General features: G+C 47.1%; 1 protein-coding gene across 1 annotated transcript; it reads right to left on the minus strand.

Annotated features, from left to right (window-relative positions):
• Positions 1 to 6,593: 6,593 nt before the first annotated feature.
• On the minus strand, positions 6,594 to 12,709 carry LOC132479287 (L-amino-acid oxidase-like). The gene is made up of 7 exons (XM_060082857.1): positions 12,694 to 12,709; positions 10,821 to 11,035; positions 10,251 to 10,363; positions 8,943 to 9,144; positions 8,346 to 8,414; positions 7,983 to 8,116; positions 6,594 to 7,419 (listed from the first exon to the last, which is right to left on the minus strand). The coding sequence occupies exons 1-7, from the start codon at positions 12,707 to 12,709 to the stop codon at positions 6,594 to 6,596; spliced, it is 1,575 nt and encodes a 524-aa protein (XP_059938840.1).
• Positions 12,710 to 13,406: the final 697 nt, after the last annotated feature.

The raw sequence follows: 13,406 nt of genomic DNA on the forward strand, positions 1-13,406 counted from the left end.
TGGAATTATTTGTTTCTTAAACGTTTGATAGAACCCTGTGAGATCATCAGTGTTTGTTGCTTTTTGAGGGAGAGTTGGACCTTTGACAACTTTATTTTCATTATTGTGATTGGTCTGTTTAAACTTTCCTATCTCTTCTAAGATCAGTTTTGTTAACTTTCACTTTCTGAGAAAATAATCTATTACATCCAGGTATGAAATTTACTTGCATATAGCTGGGAAAAGCAGTCTAAGTACGATTTTTGTTGTTGTTGTTGTTACTCTGTACTAGTTATTTCCTCATTCTCATTTTTTATATTAGACATTTGTGTTTTCTTCTATTTTTTTCCTTGAGTAGGTTAGCTAATAACTTATCTATTTATATTTGTTATTTTAAAAAGCTCTTGCATTTATTAATTCTAATGTTTTACTTTGTAAGTAATATCTTTATTAAATCCTTACTTCTGTTTTTCTTATGTTTATTCTCGCATTCTTTTTCTGATATTTTGAGTTGGAAGCCAGCTTATGGTCACAAAATGGTTACTGGAGCTCTAGCCATCTCAGCTGAGGTGTAGGTAAGAAGGAAGGAAAGAGTAAGGGAGAGAAAGGGAGCCACTTCAGCTGAGCCAGCTTCCTTTAAGGAGCTTTTCTAGAAGTTTTATTCAAAAGCTTTGTTTATATTTCATTGGCCATGCTTATCTCCAAAAGAGGCTGGGAAATGTGGATTTTTAGCTGGGCACATTGCCATTTAAACAGTACAGGGACTTGTTACTAACAAAGGGGATAATAGTATCTGTAGGTAATTTGTTGCAGATTTTTTAATCTTTGAAGGTCAGTAACTTTACTAAGCCTTTATCTTGGTATGGGCTGTACTGTGTTATTTCTTTTACTAGGATACAGTATATTTTATCTCCAATCACCTTCCTCCTGACTTACAGGTTATTCCTGTCCAGGATTTTGGTTCTATCTTAAAAACTTTTAACAGTAAAAAGTGGCCACAGTTATTATTGTTTTACACATGCTTACAAAATTATTTGCTCACTATTCTTTTTCTCATTTAGAATTTTCCTCTGGAATCATTCTTCCTGAAGTACACCCTGTGGAAGATCCTTTAGTGAGGTTCTGTTCATGGTAAAACCCATCAGGTTTTATTATCTAGAAATGTCTTATTTCATCCTTATTATTGAAAGATAATTTTGCTGGTTTTAGAACTCTAGGCCTGGTTATTTTCTCTAAGCACTTTGAGGTGGTATTCCAACGTATTCTGGTCTGTGTTGCTATTGAGAAGCCTGCTATCAATTTATTCAACAGTCCTTCATAGGTAATCTCTCTTTTTTGGCTGCTTTTGGCATCTTATGTTTGTCTTTTGTGTTCAACCAGTTTGACCATGATGTGTCCAGGCATGCATTTCTTTTTACCTATCCAGTTTGGGAATTTGTTGGACTTCCTTCATTTGTTTTATGTATTTCATCAATTCTGGAAAATTCTCAGTTATTATTTCTTCAATATTGCCATTCTCTCATTCTATCTATTCTCTCCTGCTATATCAGATTAAATTTATACTGAATGTTCTCCCTTTATCCTACATGGCCATTAAGTTCTTTTTCATATTTTTCATCTCTTTGTTTCTAAGTAATTTGTCTCTAAATAGAGACAAATTTCTTCAGCTCTTTCTTCCAGTTTGCTAATTATCTTTTCAATTAAGTCTAACCTTCTATTAAGTCTATCCCTGTGTTTCTAATTTTATTTATGTTTTTCACTTCTAAAATTCTACTCAGTTATTTTTAAAATCAGACTGGCAAGTTTTTGATAGTCTCTTTTCCTTGATTATGTTTTTAATTCCTCTGGGTTTTTCAGTTTCTGTGTTTTAAAAATGGGGCCTGGCTTCATGATCTTTAAGCACACATTCAGTCCATAAATGCTCCCTGCCTTCCTCTTGGGGTGGAGTGTAGCACACTGGTGGTGATGGGCTATTAGGTCAGAACTCTCCTGTTGAATTGTCCTCTTCTTTTGAGTAGCTCAGGAACTCAGCTTTAGTATCAAAGTCTTACTCTAGTGCTACCATACATTGAGGAATCAGCATTTCCATTGCACTGGATGAGATTGGGAAGCTTCAGTTCCAGCTACCTGCCAGGTGCACAACAGCCTAGAGCACAGTGGCTGACTCTCACTCCTCTAGCCCCATGCTCATGGGGCTCCAAGACCGCACCATTCTGAAAGAAAACAATTTCCCAGTCTTCCCAGGAACATGGTTGAAAGTGCTTCCTGAAGTTTAAGTTGTATTTCCTTGGAGTATCAACAGAAAGTTTATTTCCTTCTTTTCTAGCCTTGGAGAGACTGGCAGGGGTCATGTCCGTGGTGTTGAATGGAAGCCCTTCAGACAACCAGAGACTCAAGGAAGAAGCAGCATTCTGATTCTTTTGGTTTAAGTGGTTTAAAAAATAATACTATGTCTGGCTCTGGTTTGGACTAACTCACTTTTTACTACAGGGGATCTGGGAGATATTTTGATGTAATTTACATGTTAGACTAAAAATTTAAATTTGTGAATACATGCAGGGCATCAGATAGAGAATCCTGTTTATGTAACTTAGAACAAAAGAAGCTTTCTAGTTCTCTATTCCTTCATTTGTAAAATGGAGGTGATGATTGTGTCTATTTCATAGAGGTTGGCTTTTTGTGGGGTGGGGTGGGGATTCAGTTAGAAAATTCAGTTAGAAAATGAATGTATGGTTCTAGCACAATACTTGCAGTAAGACTCAATAATGATGGCTATTATTATTACCATCTAGTCTGGGTGCTTACACTTGCATGCTGGGTTGATCTCACTCTCAGGGCCTCAATTCCTTGTCTGTCAAGCAGGAAGACTAACAATCAATGATGAATATAAAATGCTTGGAAAAGGAAGGCAAAGAGGGGCTGAGTTTCTGTTCCTGGCAGGGTCCCCTTCCTCTTCCTTCTCTACCCCTCCTTCCTCACCCTTTTTCCTGGGGCCTGTTAGTGGGTTCTTAGCATCCAAAGGGCCCAACTCCAAGTTCTAGCCTTGCTTCTTAATCTGGAGCTCTGGCACCTGGCCCTTGATGTACTCACTGGGTTCTAAGAAGATCCCTGGGGGCAGGAAGAGAAGATGTCATGCCCAGGGATTCCAAGGGAGACTTTGCTCAAGATTCTCCATGCTCTTAGAGTAAGCTTCAGCTTGGGATTCCCAGAGGTCTACCTCTAAGTGGCTTGTGTGGGTGGTACATTTTGGGGCGGAATGGGGCATGCTTTTACCTCTTGAGAGTTACTGGAGTCATTCTCAACTGTTGCTTTTGTTAAGGCATATGTTACATATGGCTGTTCTATGCACTCACCCTTCTATGAGTGTTCCCAGATTTTGATACAGAAAGGTAAAAGAGGCTGCTCACTGAAATTTTTAGTAGCTCTCTGTAGAGAGGCTGCTGGTTTTATGAGCCATAACTCTACTTTTTTCTTTCCCCCCTCAAGAAAGCATGTAGAAAGGAAATGAGGGAGTGTAGCATTATAGGGATAATGTGTTACCCAGACAGGTGGTCAGCACTGCCCATGCATATCTCAGCCCTTACAGAGCTCCTACCACCTCACCTGCCTCAGTGTTTGCTTGGTCTGAATTTTGTCCCATCTCTTTCAGGCCAGTCATTTCTCTCTCCAACTAGACTAGCAGCATCATGCTGTGGAAAGAGCTAGACTTCTGAATCAGGCAGCCCTGGCTGTGAATTCTCTCCCAACACGTGGCTGTCAAAGCTTCAGCAAGTCACTTGATCCCACTGAGCTTTGGTGTCCTCATCTTTAACCTGTGAATAATTCCTGTCTCAGAGCAGTGGGGGGCAAAGACTTCCTCCAAGCTTTATGCACATATATCTTTAGGTGCCCTTTGTACAGGATCTCTAATCCATTCAGCCATGAAGGAGAGGTGGGGTGTCATCCTGATTGTTCAGCTGAGGAACTGAGACTCAGAGAGGTTCAGTGGCTCATGTGGCAGAGGTGGTCTGTGTCCTGCCCTTCTCTTTGGGACTTACCTTGACTTTGCCTTATGGTTGCCAGCATCAATACCTTCTTCCTGTACCTGGGGAATCCACCACAGTAAAGTCTGATGGAAGGCAACAGTTCACCTCCCACTTCAAAATCTAGAGTACTGTTCATTACTTGCTTTCCTTGATGCTGCAGCCAGGGAGTGGGCACGGACTTAGGCTCAGCCAGTTGGATGCTCCCATCTGGGATTTTGAATATAGGGGAAATGAAAAAGCAGTGGATAGTTGAGAAGTAGTTCTGGCAGAGCAGGAGTGTGCCCAGTGGTGGTGGCCCCAATGGCCACACCAGCACGCAATGGCCATCTATCAGGCTGCTCCTATGGCAGGAGCTTGGCTGTGGCTCGGTCTCCTTTGACATCTGCCCACTTCCTTTCCTGTCAATTTTGGGAGCTTCTTGGTATTTCTCCTCTTTGACTTAAATCACTCAGATTTGGTTTCTGGTTTTTGTAATTAAGAACCTTGTGTGGTAGCTCTCCAACAAAAAGGTATCTCTGAACCTTTTCATCTTCTGCCTAATACTCCCATCCAAATGCTGTGAGTCATTTACCTCCAAACCACAGGTTGAGTCTGACTTCCACCTTCCATTCCCCCTCACCCTACCTCATCCTATCTGCACAGCTGACTCCATGGCCCTGGGGCCTCATTTTTATATCCAACCGTCAGAGGTCAGCAAAGAGCTCTTTGCTTCCCTGTTCTTCCCTGTGCTCCTCCCTGATATGTTTCTTCAGTGTCCTCCTCTTAACCCAGGGGGTTCATGATGAGCTCTTCCTACGGGACCTTGCTCTCCCCCAGCCCCGCCTTCTGCTCCTTTCTCTGCCTGGACTCCACTTGGTCAGGATTCCTCCTCTCTTCTGAGAGCCTCAAGAAGGCATGGCCTTTGCCATGACACTAATGGGGTTACCAAATATAACAGTCTAGGAGACAATTTGGAAAATGACTTCTCCCTTGATGAAGCCGGGTTTTAGGGGTTTCACCATGTGTACAGTTTCCTAGGGCTGCAGTAACAAATTACTATAAAATTAGATGGCTTTAAAGAGCAGAAATTTATTTTCTCACAGTACCAGAGGCTAGAAGTTCAAAAATCAAAGTGTCAGCAGATTTGACTCCTTCTGGGGGCTCTGAGGGAGAGTCTGTTCCATGCCTCCTCCTGGCGCACCCTAATCCAATATGACCTCATCTTAACTTGATTACATCGGCAAAGATTCTGTTTCCAAATAAGGTCACCTTCACAGGTTCTGGATGGATATGAACTTTTGGGGACATCATTCAACTCAATACAGAAGCTAATTTAGGAAAACAGTGTCAAGAGGTAGAAAGAGAGAGAACTTTAATGATGACTTATCAATTCCTGAACCCAATCAGTCTGAGTGAAGTGCGCTTCACCCTGGACTTTTCAGATATGTGAGCCAAAACATTTCCTTTTTCCTTAAGGTAGTTTGAGTTTGATTTCCAGCACCTGAAATGGAAAAAGTCCTGACTAACATAGGGGTGCAAAGAAAAGCAAAATTAAGTAGGCTGGGGTTTTAACAATAAACCAAATGCAGTAAGAAAATGTTTCCTCTTTCTATCCCTTCCTCCTTTAAATATGCCAATCTCAGGATATAACACTACATGTTTCATCATGCTGGTCTCCAGAGTCTTCCTGGTAGGAATGTTCTCCAGCAAGAGGGTTTACCACTCTATTTACTTCTTCCTTTTGTCTACTTGGATAAATAACATATAACAGCACAAGAAGATCCACAGTTCAAATGTTTGGGACTCTAGGTAGGAAAGGTTGTGGTTCAAAGGAAAGAGACCCCTGGGGTCTAAGTGTGGCCATTAAGGACGGATTTGGGGAGAGGGAATAATTTCAGTTGGACGTGCAAGGACAGGGCAGGTGTTAGTGCGGAACAGAGTGGGTAGGGAGCATGTAGAATGAGCTTGGTGTCCTCCCAGGGGGATGTGTGGACTGGACAGGCAGGGACAGGGCAGTGAGTTCTGGTTGGTGATGAAGAGGTCAGGGTAGAGAGGAAAAGTCCATGGGCCAGGAGATATCTAGGAAGCCAAGTCCTGCTCTTGCAGGTTCAAAAAAGGGCAAAAAAGAACTCATCTCTCCCATCCGCCTCGACTTCAGCTGGGCCAAGATGTGAGGCCCCTGGCTCAAGCACACAACGATGGAGTTTGCTGTGCTGTGGGTTCATGTGGCCAATCTGTGGTTTAACATTGCTCTGGTTTGGGTTTGTCTGTTCCTTTAGGGGTTTCTAGTTGTAGATGACAGAAATTTGGCTGTTGTTGAAAACTTTCTTTTTTGCTTGTTACTATTATGCAAGCTAAAGGCTGATTCTAGCACAATCCATCCTTGGTTTTTTCCTTATCCCTCCAAATACCCTGACTCTGTTGATCCTTCTCAAGGGCTGACAGGAGTGAGAAGCCTGAAATGGGGTGGACTTGACAGCTGGGTTCTCTGGTATTTTTGGGCTCTTTGTGGGCAGGGGGACTAATGGTGCGTCTCTCCAGGGTCTCTGCCTCCAACTCCCACCTTGCAGCCTGTTTCCTTCCAGATCCCCTCCGGGACTTCTCTTAGGGTTAGAAATGATTCTGGGTGTTGGTGAAGGTCTTCTGTCTCCCCGTGGCCTCTTTGTCCACTGCAGCCTGGATGTTCCTGGCTGCTCGGAGGCCAGACTTGATGGCAGTGTCTATCCAGGCGTGGGGCAGGCAGGTGTGCTCGCCAGCAAAGTGGATGCGGCCCTCTGGCTGGAAAAGCTGCTGCGAATAGTCCACAAATTGGTAGGGTGTGAACTCAGTGAAGGCGCCCATGATGAGGGGGTCCAGAGACCAGTGCTTGATCACAGAAGAGGGGCACATGCGCCGCAGCTCCTCCTTGGGGATCTGGTGCACAGCCGCCAGGTCCTCCAGGACGATATCCACCACCTGGTCGTTCTTCATGGGTATGAAGAAGAGAGAATCGTCGTCCACGGTGTAGGAGGCCAGCAGGACCCCCTTGCTGCTGGGGAGGCTATGGCTGGGGTAGTAGATGTAGCGCGAGGGCCGGTCGGTGATGGAAACCCCACCCCGGATGCCATCCCGCTCCCAGAAGGACTCGTTGCAGGCCAGAACTACCTTGCTGGCACTGGTATAATGCACCGAGCGGAGCGCATCCATCTTGTCTCGGGAGAGCGGGGGCTCAAAGGTGATGAGTCTCGTGGCCTTGGCCGAGGCGGAGATGATGACAAAGTCCGCGGTGAGCGTGTGCAGCGTCGAGTTGGGTTCGCCCACCCGGTAGGAAATCCGGACCTCAGGCCCATCCCTCACTACCATCTCTACCTTGGAGCCCAGAAGGATGGTGCCAGGCTTCAAGCTGGCATTGAGGGCTTTGGGGAGCTGGTCAAAGCCCCCGGTGATCTCGGAAAAGCTGTAGGGGTGAAGAGAGGGGAGAGGGTGAGTGTAGGAGGTGCAAGGTCGGTTTGCTGAGGTGCCAGCAGCGATCCCAGTGTGAAAAGGGAGGAAACTAGCCTCCTGCAGCCTGTGCTGGTTACTTCATATACCTCACCTTAACTAGTCTTTGTGAGGGAGTGATTATTGTTTACATTTATAGCTTGGAAGAGGAACACCAGAAAAAAGGGACTTTCCTACGATGACATGCACAGTCTAGTTCCAAAGTCCACCATGCAATTTTGCTTCCCAGGAGGAGTCCTACAGACCTGCCTTAGGATTCTGGCTCCAGCCCTTGCCCAAGTGGTGTGAACTTAAGTAAGTTACATAACTTCTCTGAGCCTCAGCATCCTCACTGGTAAAATGGCTCTGAATTATAGTGCCTACCTTCCAGGTGATCATAGCATTAAATGTGATAACCCTTGGAAAGTGCTTAGCACAGCACCAGGCACACAGTAACTACTCAACTGTCAAAGTTCCCTTTCTCTGCTCTGAGTATTGGAGGAAGAGGCCAACTCGAGTCCTGGTCCAGATCAGCCTTACTCATTACTTGTGAAGACCATGTCAGTCCGAAGGGCCTCCAGGAGGGACTTATAGTATCCAGCATCCTCATTCATCACATCCCCGATCATCTTTACTGCTCCTCGGCTCAGCATCCCTTTCTTCAGCAGGTAAGCCTGTGGGGAGGTGGAAGCACCAGATAGAGGGCCCAGTATATAAAAAGGGGCCTCAGCAGGGGCCTGGGGTAGGCAAGGTTGGGCGGGGGAGGGGGGACTGGACTCTAGGGAGGTGAAGCTGTGGGCATTGGGAGGAGAGGGTCCTGGGATGCAGGGGACAACCCCAGGGGTCTAGGCTGAGCACAGACCCCCTTCCATCCCTATCCTGGGATATCGTTGCCTCACTCACCTTGGTGGAGTAAGAATCATAAAAGGACATCAGGTGGCTGCAGTTGAATTTTTTCAGACTTATTCTGAGCTGCAGAGGAGAGGAACGGGGAGCAGCTTTGTATTAAAGTCATAGAGCCAGAGGCAGGACTCCTGGGTTCTCTGGATGTTCCTTTGAAGAGGGTGGGGACAAAGAGGGAGCGGATGGAAGGACCAGGAGAAGGGAGCTTCCAGGACCTCCTAAATTGTCTCTTAACTTCCAAATCTCTCCTTCATTTAAAGACCTCTGGAGACTAAAATTTAAGGTGAAGACATTCACTGCAATCTAGGAGGATTGATTCATTACCAAGGATTGGATTACCTGGTGATTCCTTTTCCTTCCACTGCCTAATCAAGCAATGGGCCACTGGACCATACAGGGACAGAAGAGATGGGGCTGGACACGAGGGTTGGGGTGGCAAAACTCTTAGGGGGTGTTAGAAGGAAGGCAGACCAATCATAAGAGTACCAGGTAGGAGTCAGGTGACCTGGGTCCACCTGCTAACTTGCTAGGTGACCTTTGGCCAGACCCTGTTTTTTTCCTAACCCTGGGGCGGGGGATGGGGGAGACAGGAATCACCTTGGCAATGGACTGGTAGAAGAGATTCATAGCATTCTTGCCCTTTTCTCTTGGGTTCATGGAATAGCCTAGGAGCTCTGGGTTGGCCTTCACCTCCTTAGTACGATAGCGTTTTCTGTTGATGAGGTACCAGGTGTTGCCATCGTACTGGAAGAATTTGTTTAGCTTCAGGCCCAGCTTCCTGACATAGGTGTGGACCAACCTGGAACAGATACAGGCATAACATGGCACCCATCCCAATGGCACCTCGTTCCTGCTGACCTCACAATAAAAACCATTTCCAGGAAAACCAGTTTCTTCACGTGCCCAAGGAGCACAGGCTAACTGCTTCCTCATCTCTAACTTTGCCTCCTCTTACTCTAGCATTAGTTCTTTTCCTCCTGTTTTTGCCCTGAGGGAGACAGGGAGTAGGGAGTTCACCCATCACTGAATGAAGGCCCGTAAGGAAATCTGAACATATAGAACTCATATACAGAGACAGAGACATTTTGTTTCAGGCAGTGTTTGAAATTCAAATTCTAAGTAAGTTTGAGGCCATATCTAAAGACTCCTACTTTGGGCTGGTACTGTTAAATTTTGTTTTTGTTTTTGATGGTGTTTGGAGGAAAATCTCGGGTTCAGTTTCCACTTAAGGCAAAAAAGAAGCCATATTTTTGGAGGTATGTAGGACACCAGGTGAGGGATCTTTTTGTCTTGGAAGCCCCAGAACCAGGGACTGGGTTCTCTTCCAGGAGTGAGCTCTGATTTAGGGATTGGGCATATATTTTGGTGCCAGGTGCCTCCTTGATTTTGAGGAGCTTTGTCACTTTCTCCTAGGAGAACTTTGGGTGAGTCACTTAGTATCTCTGAGCCCAGTTTCTTGATTTGTAAATAGGAAAAATTAGAGTATTAAATTATAGGGTTGCAAGGATCAAATGAAATAATACACATATAGCACTTAACACAGGGTGAGGCACACAGTAAGTGTTCACTGAATGACAGTTGTCATTATTATTTATTATTAATTATTTTATAGCTTAAAGTAGTATAATTGACATGTAAGTAACTGCCCATATTTAAAGAGAACAATTTGATGAGTTAATGGTAACTATTGTCATTATTAGTCTGGGATCTACCACTTTCTGTGTGACCCTGGGCTCTGAGCCTCAATCATCTCTGTCAAGTGGGGGACCAGTGTTAGTCCTGACTTGCAGGATTGAATCACATGAGACAGTGAACCTGAAAGGGCTGTGACACGATAGCAGCAGGGCTGCCCTCCTCCTAATTCTTCCTCCTTGCCTTTTACTCCATCCCTTTCCTGAGACTTACCTGTGGGACTTTGGGATTCGCATGGGCCCCAGTTCACAGTACCAGCCCTCTTCCTCATTCCTGAATGTGATCACTCGACCCCCGACATGGTCGCTGGCTTCCAGGATGGTTACCTGGTGTTCAGAGAGGCTGCTGTCATTCCCAGGGTCATGCTCTCACTTCTCCCACCCGCTACTCCCACCCCCACTGGCCACAGGCTCTACTCTGGAATTTCCAGCAGTAGGTCCCTGAATGTGCAGGATAACTAAACTGGGCAGAGGGGGGGTTCCTCCCAGAGGGTCCTGTGTAACGTAAGTGAGGCAGAAGAGCTCCAGGGTTACAGGGGTCAGAACGCCTCTTGGTCCCCTCTGGTTAGCATAGCCTTTCTCTACTTTTATTTCCAAAAGAACACAGGTTACAGTTAAGTCTCAGGAGAACCCAGAGTTTTGAGGAACAATACCTAAGGTCTGAGAGACCTGGTGGGTTATGCATAGTTGTCAAAGTGTTGGCTGTAACCCCACTCCTTTTCTTTTTCCACACAACGATGCAAACTGGAGGTGAATGATTGAGGCCCCTCCAAGGCCTGCTCACCTGGTGGCCCGACTCCTGCAGGGCCTTGGCTGCCGTGAGCCCTGACATGCCGGCTCCCACTACCACCACACGCTTGGGCAGCGGGGAGGTGTGGAGGCCCTCCTGGGCTGTGACCAGGATAGACTCATATTCGGGGTCCTGGAAGCACTTGACCAAGTCCTCATCGTAGCCAAGGCAGCTGGGAGTAGCCAACAAGAGCCCCAAGATCAGGATTCCTGGGGCAGAGAGAGGAATGAGGGCTGCCTTTCTGGGGCTCTGTACCCCGCCCTATCCCGAGTGAGCTTGGCTGTGTGGATGAGTGGGAGTGGTAAGATCAGGCAGTGTCTGTCGAATGTGTGGTTGTAAATGTGTGTTTGTGATTGTGTCTGTGTCTGTGTTGTATGGGGTATGAATGTGTAAACGTGCTGGTGTTAGTTGTGTGATTGTGAACGTGGACTACAAGTTCACATGTGTGCACGTGACTAGAAACTCAAGAGTGTGTGCAGCTTCGTATTGGAGTGTAAATTCGCCTGCTTCTGTTGGTGAGTGTGTGTGTGTGAGCTTGTCTATGACAAAGGTGCTGTGATTGTGAGTTTGTGATTATTGCCCTGCATAACCGTGCGATGCCTGTGATTTTATGTGAAGGAGATGTGTTTGTGGGAGAGTGTAGGTACCTGAGTAATGTGTGGATGAATCTGTACAGAAAAGCGAGAGGGATTGTAGAAATTGGTGTGTGTTGGCCTGCGTTTGGAAGAGAGAGGATGATAGGTATGCATTTGCTTGAGTTTGAGAGACAATTCAGTTGCTTCTCTCTTGTGTTTGATTCTGTGTGTGCATTTGTGCATGAGGTTGGGTGGCGGAGCCTGAGGGTGTCAGTATTCTTCGGGGATGTGTGCATTTGTGAGAGGATGTATGTGTATGTGTTTAGCACAGTTCTCTTTGGGGAAGGGAAGTGGGGAAGTGGTGCCCAGTTTCTCAGTGACTAATAGTGCCCCATGGGAACTTGGCAATCCTGTTCTTCTCCAGCCTTACAGTATTTTTCCAAAACCCTCCATGTTTCTAACGTGCAGTCAAGACTGGAAACCATAGTTAATGTATAACATGCAATAAGTCCGGAGTGACTCTACAATTAACCATTCTTATGTACAGAGAAATTCACCTAAGAGTCTGAAACTCTGAAAGAGAGGCTGTGTGGTTTCCTTGGTGTCACCTGCTCTAAAGGGGAACAGCCAGGAGCTGTGACACACTGAGCCCCCTTGCACTAGCCCTAGGTTTTTTGGCAGGTGAGAACCCCCTTAGTCCAGTTTTTGTACGGGCAGGACAACTGAAGCTCTAAGAAGAAAAGGGACCTCAAGGACCACCCACTGAGGAGGGGCAGGGACCAAGCTGCTTCCCAGGGCAGGCCTTTCCCAATGCCAGAAGAGCCTTCTGCAGGGGTGACCCCTCAGAAAAGAGGAGAGGGGTAACCATGCCTCAGGCAACAGACAGTCGAGCCTCCCCACAGACCCCACCAAGCCTACTTCAACCTCCCTGACCCATTCTCCACCCCTGACAAGTTTTCCCATCTCCCTGAGCTACCACCATTCTGTCTCAGTGCCATAACCTTCCCCTTGAGTGGACCCAACCCCCAGACTCACTCTCCAGACCTGTATCCATCCTCTCAACTCACTTTCAACACCCGGATGTATCCATAGTCCCTGACCGAGCTCCTGTCCCATCTCAGTCCCCACCTCCCTTCCTCTGGCCTGACCCTATGCCCAGACTCCCCCTTGGACCCATCTCGACCCCCTGGCCCATCCCCACTCCCCAGTCTAGCTCCCCTCCCTGTTTCACTGTCCAACACCTCCTTCCTCGGGTACTTCTCTCTCAGACCCAGAGGAGGGATCCCACTTACCTCTCATCTTGACCATGGCCCTGAAGCTCATGCTGAGCCCGGGACAACTCTCCCTCTCTTTATGAGGATTCAGCTCCACCCAGCAGTAGCTGGCCTCCTCCCACTAGGCTGCCTCTGGGCCCTGTTGGCTGGGCCAAGCAGAGAAGCCCTGCCCTCAAGGCCTGGGCTGTCAGGGGAGATGACTGTCCCATCTCTAGCCTCATCTTCTGCACCTCCACCTTCCTCCTGGCCCATCTCCCTTCCTAGAGAAAGCCCCTTCTCCCAGCTCAGAGCCCAGCCAGTGGGGAGGAGGGGTTGTGGGAACCCAGTGGACTGTACCAAACCTGCTGTGACCATCTCCCAGGAAGGGGTGAGCGTTGGGAATGAGCATCTGGACTGGTTTGGAAGTCCAGTGTCTGGGCACCCGGCACAGGGCAAAGCTCCTGGCTGCTCCCACTAGAGAACGTCCCTGTTCCACTCCTGTCTCACTGTGGAAGCTTCTGCTCCGAGGTGGGGATTCTAGCCATGAATTCCCATGGGAGGGCTGGGCCCTCCCCACCCCTCTCAGGTGATCCCTCTGCAGGCAAGGCAGAGGTCTCTGGTCTTGCCCATTTGCAGTGGGGAGTGGCCTTTTTTCTCCTTTCCTCTGGGGCCCTCAGGGCTTCCTTAGGCACAGGCCGGTTTCTCTGGCCCTGAAATTTCTTCTCCCGAGGAATCAGGCCATCTGGCTGTGG

Source organism: Mesoplodon densirostris, chromosome 2 (genome assembly GCF_025265405.1).
Source record: "Mesoplodon densirostris isolate mMesDen1 chromosome 2, mMesDen1 primary haplotype, whole genome shotgun sequence".
In the NCBI taxonomy this organism is placed as follows: Eukaryota; Metazoa; Chordata; class Mammalia; order Artiodactyla; family Ziphiidae; genus Mesoplodon; species Mesoplodon densirostris.

Excerpts from the sequence above, each read along its gene's own strand:
- LOC132479287 (XM_060082857.1), bottom strand. Across the intron at positions 9,145-10,250 it reads CGAATCCCAAAGTCCCACAG|GTTGGTCCACACCTATGTCA; the intron begins GTAAGTCTCAGG and ends TATCTGTTCCAG. Across the intron at positions 7,420-7,982 it reads ATGGTCTTCACAAGTAATGA|CTTTTCCGAGATCACCGGGG; the intron begins GTAAGGCTGATC and ends TCACCCCTACAG.